This window comes from Piliocolobus tephrosceles, chromosome 8 (genome assembly GCF_002776525.5).
Source record: "Piliocolobus tephrosceles isolate RC106 chromosome 8, ASM277652v3, whole genome shotgun sequence".
Lineage (NCBI taxonomy): Eukaryota > Metazoa > Chordata > Mammalia > Primates > Cercopithecidae > Piliocolobus > Piliocolobus tephrosceles.
Genome location: NC_045441.1, coordinates 13,662,314 through 13,681,171, shown reverse-complemented (window position 1 = coordinate 13,681,171; position 18,858 = coordinate 13,662,314). Strand labels below are relative to the sequence as shown.

Genomic DNA, 18,858 nt, shown 5'->3' with positions numbered 1-18,858 from the left:
TTTTTTTTTTTTTTTTTTTGACAGTCTTGCTCTGTTGCCCAGGCTGGAATGCAATGGCATGATCTCAGCTCACTGCAAGCTCTGCTTCCCGGGTTCCAACAATTCTCATGCCTCAGCCTCCCAAGTAGCTGGGACTACAGGTGCGCACCACCATGCCTGGCTAATTTTTTTGAGACAGAGTCTCGCTCTGTCACCCAGGCTGGAGTGCAGTGGTGTGATCGTGGCTTACTGCAACCTACTCCTCTCCCATTCAAGCGATTCTCATTCCTCAGCCACCCAAGTAGCTGGGATTACAGGTGTGTGCCACCACACCCAGCTAATTTTTTGTATTTTTAGTAGAGACAGGGTTTCGCCATGTTGGCCAGGCTGGTCTCGAACACCTGAGCTCAAGTGATCCACCTGCCTCGGCCTCCCAAAGGGCTAGGATTACAGGCATGACCCACCACGCCTGGCCTCCCTCTCCTTTTTAAGGGCTCCCACCCCACTTAGCCATGAGTGACACGAAGAAGAGAACACGGGGACAGATACTCTTGGCGCTTGCCTGTGACTGTGTGACCTTGAACAATGACCTCTCTGGCCTCCATACTCTCATCTGTAAAATGGGATGATAATCCCACTATACAGCTTAGTGGGCTGTTGGGAAAGAGGGAAGGGGAAAGGACTTATATTATGGTGTCTGACACTACATGCTGGACAGTAACTTCCTCCAATGTCCCATCTCCATGCCTTGCACCCACTCTGGGGAGAGGAACCCCCTCCCATACTCCCTAGAAGAAGCCCACCATACCTGGTGCCCGCCACCGCCCCATCATTCTTCCCAAGGGGCTCGTCCAGCTCCACGCCACACCACTCGCCCTTGGCAAAGTCTGTCTCCCCCACGTACCGCACCACGCCAGTCTTCGTCCCGCCGACCTGTCAGCACACAGGGAGACTCAGGTCTAGAGGATGCAGTGGCACAGGCAGAGACAGCAGGGGCAACCAGCCCAGGCTTATCCCATCCATCCCTTCCAGCATGCAGAGGACACGGGAGCCAGGAATGGGGAGGGAGAGACACCCAAGGATGATTGAGAGGGAGACAGGTTAACCAGTGCCTCCCAGGGCTGACCTAGGCAAGAACATAGGCTTTGCAGACAGGCACACACACCTGCATTCAAACTCTATCACTTAGAAGTTGTGTGTGCCTAGGCAGGTTACCTAACCTCTCTGAGCCTCAGCATCTTCATCTGTAAAAGGGTTTTCGGGGCTGGCCATGGTGACTCACGCCTGTAATCCCAGCAGTTTGGGAGGCCAAGGTGGGCAGATCACCCGAGGTCAGGAGTTCAAGACCAGCCTGGCCAACATGGTGAAACCCTGTCTCTACTAAAAATACAAAAATTAGCCAGGCCTGGTGGTGGGCACCTATAATCCCAGCTACTTGGGAGGCTGAGGCAGGAGAATCACTTGAACCTGGGTGGCGGAGGTTGCGGTGAACCGAGACTGCGCCAGTGCACTCCACCTGGGCAACAGAGCGAGACTCTGCCTCAAAAAAATAAAATAAAATAAAATAAAAAGGTTTTCATGAGAATTAAGCACTGTATATATGGTGTCTAGCATATACTAGAGTTTCAGTAAATGGTAACCCTAAAAGCAGTTTCTCTTTTTCTTTCCTTCTCCTTTTTTTTTTTTTTTTGAGATAGGATCTTGCTCTGTTGCCCAGGCTGGAGTGTGGTGGTACAATTATAGCTCACTGCAGCCTCAAACTTTTGGGCTTAAGCAATCCTCCCACCTCAGCCTCCTGATTAGCTGGGACTATAGGTGTGTGCCACCATACCCAGCTAAAATTTTAAAACATTTTTGTAGACACACGATCTTCCTGTTGCCCAGGCTGGTCTCAAATTCCTGGCCTCAAGCAATCCTCCTGCCTCAGCCTCCAGAGTAGCTGGGACAATAGGTATGTGACATTATACCCAACTAAGTTTTAAAAAATTTTTTTGTAGACACAGGGTCTTGATATGTTGCCCGAACTGGTCTCAAACTTCAGGCTTCAAGCAATCCTCCTGCCTCAGCCTCCCAAATGGCTAAAAGGCTGGGATTTATAGGTGTGAATCACCACACCAGGTCCATATCTAAATTTTTTTTTTTTTTTTTGAGACAGCATTGATTCTCCTGCCTCAGCCTCCTGAGTAGCTGGGACTACAGGTGCGTGCCACCATGCCCAGCTGATTTTTGTATTCCATATCTAAATTTTGATCTGACTCCAGGTTTGCAGTACTATGACGAAGTAGATAGTACTCATAGATGAGGATGATGTATTGCAGTTACTTTTCCTTTCCAGAAAAAAATTTTTCCCTATAAATAACTGTCTTTGATGATTGTCTGCCTAGTGGTTGTTTGTTTGTTTGTTTGTTTGTTTGTTTGTTTTGAGACGGAGTCTCGCTCTATCACCCAGGCTGGAGTGCAGTGGCCGGATCTCAACTCACTGCAAGCTCCGCCTTCTGGGTTTACACGATTCTCCTGCCTCAGCCTCCCCAGTAGCTGGGACTACAGGCGCCCGCCACCTCGCCGGGCTAGTTTTTTGTATTTTTTAGTAGAGACGGGGTTTCACGGTGTTAGCCAGGATGGTCTCGATCTCCTGACCTCGTGATCCACCCGTCTCGGCCTCCCAAAGTGCTGGGATTACAGGCTTCAGCCACCGCGCCCGGCCTGTTTGTTTGTTTTTTAAGACAGAGTCTCATTCTGTCGCCCAGGCTGGAGTGCAGTGGCACGATCCCGGCTCATTGCAACCTCCGCCTCCTGGGTTCAAGTGATTCTCCTGCCTTAGCTTCCTGATTAGCTGAGACTACAGGTATGCACCACCATGCCCAGCTAATTTTTCAGTATTTTAAGTAAAGATGGGGTTTCATCATGTTGGCCAGGCTGGTCTCAAACTCCTGACCTCAAGTGATTCACCCGCCTTGGCCTCCCGAGTGATTCACCCGCCTTGGCCTCCCAAAGTGCTGGGATTATAGGCGTGAGCCACTGCACCTGGCCTGTCTGCCTAGTTTTAATAGTGTCAAAACTAATTCAACCCCAACTCTTTCAATAGTCTAAATCTCCTGCCAAAATGCTCAGAGGCATTGGGAATTCTATCAAGTTCTTTCTGAAGATGTCTCTCCCGGAGCCATGGGACCCACTCCGGGTTGGGCTGGCTGCTGGCCTTTCTGGAATGTGGCCACTGGCCTGGAGTCTCCTGTCACTGTGACCCTGACAACCGCTTCACCTCTGTCCTGGGCTTGATCCTGTTTTCTGGATTCCCTGCCTCTTCTTTCTTGGTTTACTACTTATTTTATTTTGTTTTGTTTATTTATTTTGAGACGGAGTCTCGCTCTGTTGCCCAGGCTGGAGTGCAATGGCACGATCTCGGCTCACTGAAACCTCCGCCTCCTGGGTTCAAGCAATTCTCCAGCCTTAGCCTCCAGAGTAGCTGGGATTATAGGCATTTGTCACCATGCCCAGCTAATTTTTGTATTCTTAGTAGAGACGGGGTTTCGCCATGTTGGCCAGGCTGGTCTTGCACTTCTGACCTCAGGTGATCTGCCCTCCTTGGCCTCCCAAAGTGCTGAGATTAAGGTGTGAGCCACCACGTCCAGCCGGTTTGCTACTTATTTTAGTAGAGAACATCTTCCCACAGCTTTCTAAGAAAAGGTGCATGAGGAGGTACATTTTCGAGCTTTCTATGTCTGAAAATGTTTTATTCTTTATTCTTTTTTGTTTTTTTTGAGACTGGAATGCAGTGGCATGATCTCAGCTCACCACAACCTTGGCCTCGAACAAGATCAGTGGCTGGTCTCGAACTCCTGACCTCGGGTGATCCACCCGCCTCAGCCTCCCAAAGTGCTGGGATTACAGCCGTGAGCCACCGCGCCCGGCCTCCTTTATTTTTCTCTTTTGAGAAAAGAGCACAGTCTTGCTCTGTCACCCAGGCTGGAGTGCAGTAGCTTGGCCATGGCGCATTGCAGCCTCAATCTCCCGGACTCATGCAATCCTCCCACCTCAGCCTCCCAGGTAGCTAGGACTACAGGCACAGGCCACCATGCCCGGCTTTTTTTTTTTTTTTTTTTTTTTTGTAGAGATGGGTTTTCTTCACGTTGCCCAGGCTGGTCTCAAACTCCTGGGCTCAAGCAATCCAGTTGCCTCAGCCTACCAAAGTGCTTGTCTCAGATTACAGGCGTGAGTCACCGTGCCTGACCAAAATATTTTATTCTATCTCATTCTTTTCTTTTTTCCTTCCTTCCCTCCCTCCCTCCGTCTTTCTTTCTTTCTTTCTCTCTTTTTCTTTCTTTCTCTTTTCTTTTCTTTCCCTTTCTTTCTTTCTTTCTTTCTTTCTTTCTTTCTTTCTTTCTTTCTTTCTTTCTTTTTCTTTCTTTCTTTCTCTTTCTTTCTTTCTCTTTTCTTTTTTTGACAGGCTCTCACTTTGTCACCCATGCTGGAGTGCAGTGGTGCAATCGTGGCTCACTGCAACCTGGAACTCCTGGGTTCAAGTGATCCTCCCGCCTTGGCCTCCCAAGTAGCTAAGATTAGAGCACACACCATGAGACCTAGCTAAGTTTTAACATTTTCTGGTAGAGATGAGGTCTCACAATGTTGCTCAGCCTGGTCTTGAACTCTTGGCCTCAAACAATCTTCCTTCCTCAGCCTCCCAGAGTGCTGGAATTATAGGCGTGAGCCACTGTGCCGGGCTCATTCTTTTTTTTTTTTTTTTTTTTTTTTGTGGAGGTGTAAATTCACATAATGTAAAATTTACCTTTTTTTTTTTTTTTTTTTGAGACGGAGTCTCGGTCTGTCGCCCAGGCTGGAGTGCAGTGGCCGGATCTCAGCTCACTGCAAGCTCCGCCTCCCGGGTTTACGCCATTCTCCTGCCTCAGCCTCCAGAGTAGCTGGGACTACAGGCGCCCGCCACCAAGCCCGGCTCATTTTTTGTGTTTTTTTAGTAGAGACGGTTTCACCGTGTTAACCAGGATGGTCTCGATCTCCTGACCTTGTGATCTGCCCGTCTTGGCCTCCCAAAGTACTGGGATTACAGGCTTGAGCCACCATGCCTGGCCAAAATTTACCATTTTAACCATCTTAAAACATACAGGGCCAAACATGGTGGCTCATGCCTGTAATCCTAGTGTTTTGGGAAGCTGAGCCTGGAGGATCACTTAAGGCCAGGACTTTGAGACCGGCCTGAGCAATATAGTGGGACTTCCATCTCTACAAAAAATAAAATAAAATACGACAATAAAAAATAAATATACAGGCCAGGAACAGTGGCTCAAACCTGTAATCCCAGCACTTTGGGAGGCCAAGGTGGGTGGATCATCTGAGCTCAGAATTTGAGACCAGCCTGGGCAACATGGTGAAACCCCATCTCTACTCAAAATGCAAAAATTAGCCGGGCTTGGTGGCGGGCGCCTATAATCCCAGCTACTCGGGAGGCAGAGACATGAGAATCGCTTGAACCTAGGAAGCGGAGGTTGCAGTGAGCCGAGATTGCGCCATTGCACTCTAGCCTGGCTGACAGAGCGAGACTCTATCTCAAAAAGTAATAAAAATGAAAACGTAATTCAGTAACTTTGAGTACATTCACTACCATCACCACCGTCTAATTCCAGAACCATCATCCCAAAGAGAAGCCCTATACCCAGGAGAAATCACTGTCTATTCCATCTTCCTGGCAGCCCCTGAAAACCCTTAGTCTATTTCTATCCTGTCTCTACAGATTTGCCTATTCTGGACACTTCATAGAAATGGAATCACACAGCCGGGTGCAGTGGCTCGTGCCTGTAATCCCAGCACTTTGGGAGGCCGATGCAGGTGGATCACTTGAGGTCAGGAGCTAGAGACCAGCCTGGCTAACATGGGGAAACACCATCTCTACTAAAAATACAAAAAATTAGCCGGGCGTGGTGGTGCACGCTTATAATCCCAGGTACTCGGGAGGCTGAGACAGGAGAACCTGGGAGGCAGAGGTTGCAGTGAGCCAAGATCGTGCCACTGCACTCCAGCCTGGGTGACAGAGTAAGACTTCGTCTAAAAAAAAAAAAGAAAAGAAAAGAAATAGAATCACACAATACGTGGCCATTTGTGTCTGTTTTTTTCACTTAGCATCGTGTCTTCAAGGTCCAATCATATTGCAGCAGACATCAGTACCCCATTCTCTTCATGGCCAAATCATAGTCCATGGTATGGGCAGAACACATTGTGCTTGTCCATTCATCTGTTGATGGACAATGAGGGTTGTTTCTACTTTTTGGCTATTATGAATAATGTGGCTACAAATATTCCTGTACAAGTTTTTTTATTTTTATTTTTATTTTTTGTACAGATGGAGTTTCACCATGTTGCTCAGGCTGGTCTCGAACTCCTGAGCTCAAGAGATCTGCTTGCCTTGGCCTCACAAAGCACTGGGATTACAGGCATGAACCGCTGCGCCTGACCTACTTACACAAGTTTTTGTGTGAACATGTGTTTTGAATTCTCTTGCTACCCTCATTCTTTTTTTAAGACACAGGGTCTCAATATGTTGCCGAGGCTGATCTCAAATTCCTGGGCTCAAGGGATCCTCCCATCTCAGCCTCCCAACGCACTGGGATTACAGGCATGAGCCACGTCACCCAGCCACAAAGAGGTGCTTTGATGTGAGCCTTTTTCGACCCGCTGTCCGGGCTCCCTTTCAATCAAGAAACACCCTTATCAATCTGGGGAATTGTCTTGAATTAATTATTTGATTTTCTCCCCTCCTTTTTTGCCATTCCCCTTTTCTATAAACAGGTTCTCTAATGTTCTCTTTTGGCTCCTGTTCTTTTTTTTTTTTTTTTTTGAGATGGAGTCACTCTGTTCCCCAGGCTGGAGTGCAGTAGTGGCATGATCTTGGCTCACTGTAACCTCTGCCTCCCAATTCTACTGCCTTAGCCTCCCGAGTAGCTGGGATTATAGGCGCCCGCCACCACATCCGGCTAATTTTTGTATTTTTAGTAGAGATGTGGTTTCACCATGTTGGCCAGGCTGGTCTCGAACTCCTGACCTCGTGATACACCCACCTTGGCCTCCCAAAGTGCTGGGATTACAGGTGTAAGCCCCCGCCCCCGGCCTGTTTCCTTTCTGTTCTAGTTCCTGAAATATTTTCTTAACTTTATCTTTTAACACTTCCGTGCAGTTTCTTATTTCTGTGACATTTTTCATTCCCCAGAGCTTTTTGTTCACTGAATATTTATACATGCATGAATATTCATGAGCATGAATATTCATACTCACATATTCAGTGGCGGTTTTGTTCATATTTAATGCCTGTATCACCTTCTCTTATTTCTCAGAGGACCAGCTGTTTTCTCCAGAGAAGTTTCCTGTAATCTTCACTGTGGAGGGAGCAGGGGTGGCCGCCAGGGATCGGGGAGCCACGTAGGGGTAGGGGGCACTTAAAATACACATGTTCGGCCGGGCGTGGTGACTCACGCCTGTAATCCTAACACTTTGGGTGGCTGAGGTGGGCAGATCATGAGGTTAGGAGATCGAGACCATCCTGGCTAACATGGTGAACCCCATCTCTACTAAACATACAAAAAATTAGCCAGGCGTGGTGGGCGCCTGTAATCCCAGCTACTCGGGAGGCTGAGGCAGGAGAATGGTGTGAACCCGGGAGGTGGAGCTTGCAGTGAGTGGAAATTGCGCCACTGCACTCCAGCCTGGGTGACAGAGCAAGACTCCGTCCCAAAAAAAAAAAAATTACACATGTTCACTTCATCCTCCTTTTTCAGTCCCTCCTGCCTGGGATCCCTCTACCCAATAATTCTCTGTGATCTTCTCAGGGGGACCAAGTGTCCATACCAGACATCAGCTAGAGGAACAGTGACCAGGCAACGTAGGAATAGGGACGGGGTGGGGGATCTAAGGTGTTTTTGTTTTTGTTTTTAGAGGTAGGGTCTCCTTCTGTCACCCAGGCTGGAGTGCAGTGCTGCATTCATGGCTCACTGTAGCCTCAAACTTCTGGGCTCAAACGGTCCTCCCTCCTCAGCCTCCTGAGTAGTTGGGACTGCAGGCATGCGACGCCACACTTGAATAATTTTGTTTTTTAGTTTTTTAGAGACAGGGTCTTACTCTGTTGCCCAGGCTGGTCTGGAACTGCTGGGCTCAAGCAATCCTCCCACTTCAGCCTCCCAAAGTGCCTGGATTACAAGTGTGAGCCACTGTGCATGGCCAGTCTTCTTCTTCTACTTCTTTTTTTTTTTTTTTTTGAGACAGTCTCACTCTGTTTCCCAGGCTGGAGTGCAGCAGCGTGATCTCAGTTCACTGCAACCTCTGCCTCCCAGGTTCAAGCGATTGTCCTGACTCAGCCACCCAAGGAGCTTGGATTATAGGCGCCCACCACCACACCTGGCTAACTTTTGTATTTTTAGTAGAGATGGAGTTTCACCATGTTGGCCAGGCCGGTCTCGAATTCCTGGCCTCAAGTGATTAGCCCACCTTGGCCTCTCAATGTCCTGGGATTATAGGTGTGACCCACTGTGCCCAGCTGAATCTAAAGACTTTTAAACCAATTCTGTTCCTGGCCCCAATGGCAGCCTCATTTCTAGAGGCCAATATGTGGCCAGTTACTGAACATCCAGGGTTTCTCGATGGACACTGATTGCTTCTCCTCTTCCCCCGCCACTAGCTCTTTTTTTAAAAATTTCTCTTCATAGCTGGGTGTGGTGGCTCACACCTGTAATCCCAACACTTTGGGAGACCAAGGAAGGAGAATTACTTGAGTCCAGGAGTTCAAGACCAGCCTGGGCAACACAGCATGACCCCCTCTCTACAAAAAATTAAGAAACTAGCTGGGTGTGGTGGCACACGCTTGTAGTCCCGACTACTCAGGAGGCTGAGTTAGGAGGATCGCTGGAACCCAGGAGTTTGAGGGTGCAGTGAGCTAGGATCATGCCACTGCACTCCAGCCTGGACAACACAGCAAGAAGCCATCTCAAAAAAAGAAAAACCCCAAACATCTCTTCAGTGTTGTTCTAGTGCAAATTCAGGAGGGATTAAAAATAAATGTGTATGTTTATTTACCATGTTTATCTGAACCTAAATATTTTTTCTTCCCCTCTCTCTCTCTTTCTTTTTTTCTTGAGACAGAGTCTCATTCTTATTGCCCAGACTGGAGTGCAATGCCAGGATCCCAGTTCACCGCAACCTCTGCCTCCTGGGTTCAAGCGATTCTCCTGCCTCAGTCTCCTGAGTAGCTGGGATTATAGGTACCCGCCACCACGCCTGGCTAATTTTTGTACTTTTAGCAGAGACGGGGTTTCCCCATGTTGGCCAATCTGGTCTCGAACCCCTGACCTCAGGTGATCGACCCACTTCAACCTCCCAAAATGCTGGGATTATAGGTGTGAATCACCATGCCTGGCCTATGACTTTCTAAAATGTTAATTTCATTTTACTGCTGGACTCACTGTAATATCAGCACTTTGGGAGGCTGAGGTGGGTGGATCACTTGAGGCCAGGAGTTCAAGACCATCCTGGCAACATGGAGAAACTCTGTCTCACTAAAAAATACAAAAATTAGCCAGGTGGGTGGTACACGCTTGTATTCCTAGCTACTTGGGAGGCTGAGGCATGAGAATCGCTTGAACCTGGGAGGTAGAGGTTGCAGTGAGTCGAGATCGTGCCACTGCACTCCGCTCTGGGTGACAGAGCCAGACTCTATCCAAAAAAAAAAAAAATTGAATAAATAAAATGTTAATTTATCTTGACACCCCAAGTATGCCTCAAGTGTGCCTAAGTAAATCCAGCTCCCCAATTAAAACTAGCTCCTGTCCCACCATCTCCTAGGGCCAACTACGTGCGCCTGGCACATGCAAGACAAGAATTCCAAATCTGATATTTCCATGAGACGGGCACTGTAACCACATTCATGGAAGAAGAGACTGAAGTTCAGAGTAGTCAGGGAGTGAAAGACAGGTGGATCTCTTCTTACTACACTCTGGCCTTCTCAATCTCAGCTGGGCTTGATTCCAGACCGGACCCCACCTTCCTTTGTCTCCTTCTTGGGTAGGGCTCTGGTGTCTCTGCCACTGAGGCCTGTCTGTGAGTCTAGGTTGGTTCTCTCTGGTCTCTGGCCTTCAGGTGGGGTTGCTTTCTCAGCCCCTCCTCTCTGGCACCAGGTCTCTGCCACTCTGTCTACACAATGAGTCTTGGATCTTACTTCTCTGTAATTCCAACCTGGAATGTCCTTTCTCTTCCCTAGCCTAAATCCTAAACTAGGCTGGGCTCAGTGACTCATGCCAGTAATCCCAGCACTCTGGGAGGCTGAGGCAGGAGGATTGCTTGAGGCTGGGAATTTGAGGCCAGCCTGAGGAACATAGCGAGACCCCCATCTCTACAAAAAATTTAAAAAATTAAAAAAAATTGGCAGGCGGCCGGGCGCGGTGGCTCAAGCCTGTAATCCCAGCACTTTGGGAGGCCGAGACGGGCGGATCACGAGGTCAGAAGATCGAGACCATCCTGGCTAACACAGTGAAACCCCGTCTCTACTAAAAAAAATACAAAAAACTAGCCGGGCGAGGTGGCGGGCACCTGTAGTCCCAGCTACTCGGGAGGCTGAGGCAGGAGAATCGCGTAAACCCAGGAGGCGGAGCTTGCAGTGAGCTGAGATTGCGCCACCGCACTCCAGCCTGGGCGACAGAGCGAGAGTCCGTCTCAAAAAAAAAAAAAAAAAAAATTGGCAGGCATGGTGGTGCACGTCTGTAGTCCCAGATTCTCAGGAGGCTGAGGCAGGAGGATCACTTGAACCTAAGAGTTTGAGGCTGCAGTGAGCTATGACTGCACCACTGAACTCCATCCTGGGTGACAGAGCGAGACTTTGTCTCAAAAAAAAAAAGTGCTAGGCACAGTGTCCTGTGTGAGGTATGTACCTAGAAAGCAATGTTTCAACCATAGGATGCAATCTACTTAAAGATTGAGAAGTCAAGGTCAAGGTAGCCCAGCCCCCTTGCTGCTGCCAACCATGCAGACAGGCCAGGGCTTAGCAGACACTTCTAAAGCAGTGGCAGTGTCCACCTTGTGCCCCTCTCTTGCACACCACACCCTGAGACAGTCAGAAGCTCCCACACCCTGCAGGGAGAGCAGGTACAGGGGGAATGCCAGGCAGGATCAAACTGGCGTCAAACCTGCTGCTCCCCAATCCAAGGAGCAATCTGGGCTGGTTAGTAACCCCCAGAGCCTCCACTTCCCGCCCCAGCAGGGTCCCCATGCCCAGGGCACTCCCACGATATAAGTCAGACTGTGCACAGCCATAGCTCCTTGCAGACTATGACGCATTCTCACATCCACAAGTTCTCTCTCTCCTTTTTTTTTTTTTTTTTTTTTTGAGACAGTATCTCACTCTGTTGCCCTGGCTGGAGTGCAGTGGTCTGATCATGGCTCACTGCAGGCTTGACTCCCTGAGCTCAAGTGATCCTCCCATCTCAGCCTGCCTAGTAGCTGGGAGCATAGGCATGCACTGCCATGCCTGGCTTTTTTGTGTGTGTGTGTGTATTTTTGTATTTTTAGTAGAGACAGGGTCTTGCTACAGTGCCCAGGCTAGTTTCCAACTCCTGACCTTGACTGATCTGCCTGTCTTGGCCTCCCAAAGTGCTGAGATTACAGGCGTGAGCCACCGTGCCGGGCTGCCATCAGCTCTCTCAATGCTCCCCAAAAAAGCATAGAACAAAACAAGAGTGCTGGGCCATGGTCATTTTGCTGAACGGACACATGGCAAGTGAATGAATGAATGAATGAGGATGAAGCTCTGTAAGTGACTTGTCCAATATCACAGACCCGGGCCTGATTTCCCTGCTGTGCCCACCCTCAGCAGGTGCCCTCAGACCCCGGAGATTCTGAAGGACAGGTCAGGGAGACTAAGCCGTTTGCCATGTCCTGTTGGCTGGGTTTGGCTTTCCCGGGAACCACAGGAGGAAGAGCAGAGTGACAGTCCCAAAACAAGTTATTTGGACAGGATGGTGCAGGGGGCCAGGAGTCCAGCCTCCTTGCTGGGCACTGCCGTTCCTGCTCCAGTCTGTTCTTTTTTTTTTGAGATGGAGGCTTGCTGTGTTGCCCAGGCTGGAGTGCAGCTGCACCCTCTCGGCTTACTGCAACCTCTGCCTCCCAAGTTCAGGCAATTCTCCTGCCTCAACCTCCTGAGTAGCTGGGATTACAGGTGCCCGTCACCATGTGTTTTTTAGTAGAGATGGGGTTTCACCATGTTGCCCAGGCTGGTCTCAAACTCCTGACCTCAGGTGATCTGCCTACCTTGGCCTCCCGAAGTGCTGGGATTACAGGTGTGAGCCACTGCACCCGGCCCCTGCTCCACTCTTGCCCCCTCCGATCCCATCCCCACCAAGCAGCAGGTGCGATGTCCTTAACCCAGGAATCTGTCACGTGGCTGCAGCTTCCACAGCTACCTCGACTCTTACAGCAAAGACCCAGCTCCATCCCAGACCCCTGGCCCTGTGGGGTCACCCAGGTCAGCCTCTGGGGTGTGAGCTTTCCCTGGCTTCCCCCACTGCCCACTCAGCTTCCCTGCTCTTTTCAGTTTGTTTGTTTCTTTTTTTTTCTAGTCTTGCTCTGTCACCCAGGCTGGAGTGCAATGGCACTATCTCGGCTCGCTGCAATCTCCACCTCCCAGGTTCAAGTGATTCTCCTGCCTCAGCCTCTCGAGTAGCTCGGACTACAGGCACCCACCACCACACCTGGCTAATTTTTGTATTTTTAGTAGAGATGGGGTTTCACCGTATTGGTGAGGATGGTCTCAAACTCCTGACCTCAGGTGATCTACCTGCCTCGGCCTCCCAAAGTGCTGGGATTACATGTGTGAGCCACCGCGCCGGGCCTCTTCTCACAGTTTCTCTAGTCTCTCAGCCCACGGGTCTCTGCCTGGCACGATGCTGTGGCCCCACATCACTAGGCCAATGCCAGGCCATTCCCTGAGGTCTGCCCTCACACCATTCCTCGGGGCAGCGTCCCCACCAGGCCAGGTTCTGAGAGCACCACGGCACACTTGGCAGACTCTATAAGGAGACACTAATATCTGTGATCACTGGCCTCATGGTCTATCTCCTGTAAGCTGGAGATGGCTGGAGGGCAGGGACCACATCTGGCCACGCTCACCACCAGGTCACCCAGGGGAAGTTCTGTCCAGGGGAACCAGGCTAGCAAAGGCGTGGTGCCACATGTGATGGCATGGGCCTGTAGTCCCAGCTTCTTGGGAGGCTGAGGCAGGAGGATTGCTTGAGTCCAAGTTTGAGGCTGCCTTGAGCTACGACTGCACCACTGCACCCCATCCTGGGCAACAGAACAAGACCCTGTTTCAAAAAAAAAAAAAAAAAAAAAAAAAAAAAGCAGAGCCCTCACCCTGGCCAGGGCAGAGATGGACACAGCTCAGTGGGCAGGCACTTGTCACTTGTCACTTCAGACAAGTTATTAAACTTTCCTGAGGCTGGGCTCGGTGGCTCACTCCTGTAATCCCACCACTTTGGGAGGCCGAGATGGGCAGGTCAAGAGATCAAGACTATCCTGGCCAACATGGTGAAACCTCACCTCTACTAAAAATACAAAAAATTATCTGGGCATGGTGGGATATGGCTGTAGTCCCAGCTACTCGGGAGGCTGAGGCAGGAGGATTGCTTGAATCTGGGAGGCAGAGGTTGCAGTAAGCCAAGATCGCGCCACTGCGCTCCAGCCTGGCGACAGAGCGAGACTAGAAAACAAAACAAAACAAAACAAAAATAAAACCTCCCTGAGCCTCAGATTCCCCATCCATAAAGTGAGGATGATAAAACCACATCACAGCACTGGCTTGAGGATTCAACAGGGCCATGTGTATAAACATTTCGTCTCGCTCCCCTGCCCACAACCCCAAAGGCTCTTTCCAGAAACCTCCAGGAGAAACCTTTGCCAGGTTCTCAGAGCAGGGAGGGAGGACCCTAGGCAGTAATACCCTTTGGGGGTCCCTGCCCTGGGTCCCCAAACCCCCTGCCCTTCTCCACTCAGCTTTGGAGCTCCAAGCCTGTGCTCCCCACCTTGGGTTGCAGTGACCTCCCACCTTCCCCCAGGAAGCCTTGCAGAATAGACACAGGGACCCCTGCCCTGCTGACAGCTCCTCACACCCCGGGCCCAGAAGGCGCCATCAGGGACTTCCCTGCACCCTGGAGTCTCTTCCCAATGCTGTGGACCCAGGCGTAGGGTTAGCCCAAGGCCACCACAGCCTGGTTGGATAGCAAGACACAGCCCTGTCCCGTCCACCTGACTACCACCAACCCAGGTCACTGCTGTATTCATACTCTAGAAGACTTGGGGGTCACTGACCCCTTTCCAACCTGGCCCTAACAGCTGGGACTAGTGGAGAAGAGGGGCCCCTGGCAGGAAGCTGTCAGCTCCAGTAACCCAATTCTCTCAACTTCAACAACACTGATCACTCGGGTTGTAGCTGATAAGGTGTCTGCACCTCCTGGCCCTGGGCAAGGAGTTACTATCATTATTATTATTATTGTTTTTTTGAGACTGAGTCTCATTCTGTCACCCAGGCTGGAGTGCAGTGGTGTGATCTCAGCTCACTGCAATCTCTCCCTCCTGGGTTCAAGTGATTCTCCTGCCTCAGCTTCCCAAGTAGCTGGGACTACAGGTGCATGCCATCACAGCTGACTAATGTTTATATTTTTAGTAGAGGTGGTGTTTCGCCATGTTGGCCAGGCTGGTCTCAAAATCCTGACCTCAGGTGATCTGCCCGCCTTGGTCTCCCAAAGTGCTGGGATTACAGGCGTGAGCCACTATGCCCGGCCTTATTATTATTATTATTGAAATAGGGTCTGGCTCTGTCACCCAGGCTAGAGTGCAGTGGCATCACTTTGGCTCACTGCAACCTCTAACTCCCAGGATCAAGCCATCCTCCCACCATAGCCTCCTGAGTAGCTGGGAGTACAGGGCCAAGCACTATGCCCGGCTAATGTTTTTTGTATTTTTTTGTAGAGACAGGGTCTCACTATGTTGCCCAGGCTGGTCTTGAACTCCTGGGCTCAAGTGATCCTCCCACCTCAGCCTCCCAAAGTGCTGGGATTACAAGCATGAACCACTGTGCCTGGCCAGGACCAGGGGGTCTTGAGAACATCCAGTTCCCAGCCTTTTCTAGTACATGCCTGGCACGTGCATGTGGATGAGTTGGATCAGTAGATAATATCAATAATGACCAAAATGTATGCGGTACGTAGTATTAGGCACTGTCTAAAATGAGTGATACATTTTAATGCATCTCCAACTATGACTGAAGTACGATTAAAATTCCCATTTTGGTGGGGCATGGTGGCTCACACCTGTAATCCCAGCACTTTGGGAGGCCAAGACGGGTGGATCACCTGAGGTTGGGAGTTCGAGACCAGCCTGGACAACATGGTGAAACCCCGTCTCTACTAAAAATACAAAAATTAGCTGGGCATGGTGGCCCATGCCTGTAATCCCAGTTACTTGGGAGGCTGAGGCAGGAGAATCGCTTGAACCCAGGAGGTGGAGGTTGCAGTGGGCTGAAATCACGCCACTGTACTCCAGCCTGGGTTACAAGAGCAAAACTCCATCTCAAAAAAAAAAAAAAAGAAAAAAGAATCCCATTTTACCGATAGAAAGAGTGAGGCCCAGAAAGTTTGACACTTGCCCAGGGTCACACAGCAACAGTCTCCTGTCTTGTCACTCTGTATGGTCCTGATGAGGAATGGGTGTCCCAGGCTGGACCCTGTCTGAGACCCCTTTGAGTCCCCACCCTGCCCAGCGCCAAGTGAGGCGGAGCAGGGGAGGGAAGGGAGGCTGGGCCCAGAGCCCAGTACTGCCCGCACTCACCAGCACACGGTCTCCCAGGCGCAGGTCCTTGTCGCCGCGCTTCACAGAGCCGCTGTCCGAGAGGTTGGAGCCCGACTCGTTGCCCGTCTTCACGGAGCTGTTGAGGACGCTCTCCCGCAGGGGGATGACGCGGCTGGTCAGCGGGGGTGTGGCCGTGCCCGAATGCAATGACAGGTTCTGGGCAGTCAGTGACTCCACGGAGTGGGCATCACTCCCCGAGCCCTCGGCCGTGGGCTGCCGGGTCAGCTTGGAGGGCCGCGTGAAGATACCCTGGAGGGCCGGGCACTCGAAGTAGCGGACACCGCCCACCGCGCCATCGTTCTTGCCCACCGGGTCGTCCAGGACCACGCCGGCCCACTGGCCCGGTGCGAACTGCGTCTCGCCCAGGTACTGCACCACGCCTGGCTTCACGCCATTCACCCACACCCGCTCGCCCACCACAAAGTCCCCCAGGAAGTCATCCCCCACTTCCGCCGCCTTGGGGCCCGGCTTCTCGGGGGCGGCAGCTGCGGCCGGGGAGGACGAGGGTCCGGACGACTGCTTGTGCAGGGGGGAGCCTGCAGAGAAGGAGAGGGAGAGGGAAAGAGGTGGCTGTTAGGGCTGGCGTGGAACTGGCCGCTGGATGGCCCCAGGTGCACAGAGTCTAGGGTTGGGAGGTGGCTGATTTGTATTTTTGAGGAGAGATGGGGTTTCACCATGTCGGCCAGGCTGGTCTCAAACTCCTGACCTCAAGTAATCCGCCTGCCTTGGCTTCCCAAAGTGCTGGGATTATAGGCGTGAGGCACCACACCTAACCCTTATTTATTTGTTTTTTGAGACAGGGTCTTGTTCTGTCACCTAGACTAGAGTGCATTGGCGAGATCATGGCTCACTGCAGCCTTGACTTTCTGGGCTCCAGTGATGCTCCCACCTCAGCCTCCTGAGTAGCTGAAATCACAGACACCTGCCACTACACTGGGCTAATTTTTGTATTTTTTGTAGAGATCAGGTCTTGCCATGGAAACTGAGGCAGGAATGGTTGGCTGTGTGGTCTTGGGCAGGTCCTCCTCAGGTCTCCCCCTACTCTTCCAGCCCTCCAGAACGTCCCCAGGAAAGTATGCCCTCAGAAGCAATGTTTAGGCTGGGCGCAGTGGCTCATGCCTGTAATCCCAGCACTTTGGGAGGCCGAGGCAGGCAGATCGCCTGAGATCAGGAGTTCCAGACCAGCCTGACCAATATGGTGAAACCCCATCTCCACTAAAAATAAAATAATTAGCCGGTTGTGGTGGCGGGCGCCTGTAATCCCAGCTACTCAGGAGGCTGAGGTGGGAGGATCGCTTGAACCTGGGAGGTGGAGGTTGCAGTGAGCTGAAATCATACCACTGCACTCCAGCCTGGGGGAAAGAGAAAAGACTTCATCTCAAAAACAAAAACAAAAACAAAAAAAAAACCAAAGCAAAACAAACACAGAAGCAATGGCTTTCCACTTCTCAAGGAAACTGTAAGTCCCGGGCCAGGGATGAACCCATTCTCAAGGATTATAAGCCACCTCCCCACTGGGTGGGCTCAGGCCCTCAGCTGTTGACCTGAGACTCCCTGTGGCCCCTATGTGTGACCCAGGTGTTGTGCAAGTGGTCCCCGAGAGCCCCATCCTCGCCCTCAGACAGTTACAGGGCACACACAAGACTCCCAGCCTATTTCCTAATAGAGGGACACAGCCACAGACTTCTTGCATAAAGATGTCCCCTTCCGTCTCTCTTGGGACAGGAAAGAAAACCCTCCTAACTCTCCCCCGGGCGCTCCCCTCTCCCCCCTCCAAGCTGCAGCCCAGCCTAAGGCCTCAGGGTCCACAGACCCAGGAAGGTGGAAAGCTGGCTAGGTTCGGTGGCTCATGCCTGTAATCCCAGCATTTTGAGAGGCTGAGGCAGGCGTATCACCTGAAGTCAGGAGCTCAAGACCAGCCTGGCCAACATGGTGAAACTCCGTCTCTACTGAAAACACAAAAAAATTAGTGGAACGTAGTGGTGGGTGCCTATAATCCCGGCTACTCAGGAGGCTGAGACAGGAGAACCGCCTGAACCCGGGAGGCAGAGGTTGCAGTGAGCTGAGACAGCACCACTGACTCCAGCCTGGGTGACAAAGCAAGATTCCATCTCAAAAACACAAACAAACAAACAACCATAGTAATCACAGGCTTGCATGAGGCTCCGTGCCAAGAGCTTAAGATACGATAGCTCATCTGATCCCTAGCGGCCCCCATTTCACAGATGAGAAAACTGAGGCTCAGAGATACAAGGTGCTTCACCTGAGCTCCCAGACAATAGGCAGCAGAGGTGATTTGGTTTGGCTGTGTCCCCACCCAAATCTCATCTTGAATTGAAGCTTCCATAATTCCCACGTTTTGGGAGGTACACAGTGGGAGCTGAATGAATCATGGGGGTAGTTTTCCCCATACTGGTGTCCTGGTAGTGAATAAGTCTCACAAGATCTGGTGATTTTATAAGAGGTTTCCCCTTCTGCTTGGCTCTCATTCTCTCTTGTCTGCTGCCATGTAAGACGTGCCTTTTGCTTTCTGCCACTATTGTGAGGCCTCCCCGGCCATATGGAACTGTGAGTCCATTAAACTTCTTTTCCTTTATAAATTACCCAGTCTCATGCCAAGCACAGTGGCTCATGCCTATAATCCCAGCACTTTGGGAGGCCGAGGTGGGCAGATCACTTGAGGTCAGGAGTTTGAGACCAGCCTGGCCAACATGGGGAAACCCCATCTCTACTGAAAATACAAAAATTAGCAGGGAGTGGTGGCATATGCCTGTAGTCCCAGCTACTTGGGAGGCTGAGGCAGGAGAATGGCTTGAACCCAGGAGGCAGAGGTTACAGTGAGCAGAGATGGCACCACTGCACTCCAGCCTGGGTGATAGAGCAAGACCCTATCTCAAGAAAAGAAATGAAAAGAAGGCCGGGCGCGGTGGCTCAAGCCTGTAATCCCAGCACTTTGGGAGGCCGAGACGGGTGGATCACGAGGTCAGGAGATCG

General features: G+C 50.9%; 1 protein-coding gene across 3 annotated transcripts in view; it reads right to left on the bottom strand.

Moving 5' to 3' along the window:
• CLIP2 (CAP-Gly domain containing linker protein 2) overlaps positions 1-18,858 on the bottom strand; it is a 118,527-nt gene that overhangs the window by 45,066 nt on the left and 54,603 nt on the right. For all 3 annotated transcript variants that reach the window (XR_003309871.1, XM_026456602.2, XM_023218670.3), the window contains exons 3-4: positions 15,844-16,400; positions 788-912 (exon numbers count right to left, since the gene is read on the bottom strand). Coding sequence is in view for 2 of the 3 variants with exons in the window: in XM_026456602.2 (XP_026312387.1) it covers positions 788-912; positions 15,844-16,400 (682 nt within the window). In the remaining variant the exon portion in view is untranslated. The remainder of the gene's footprint in view (positions 1-787; positions 913-15,843; positions 16,401-18,858) is intronic.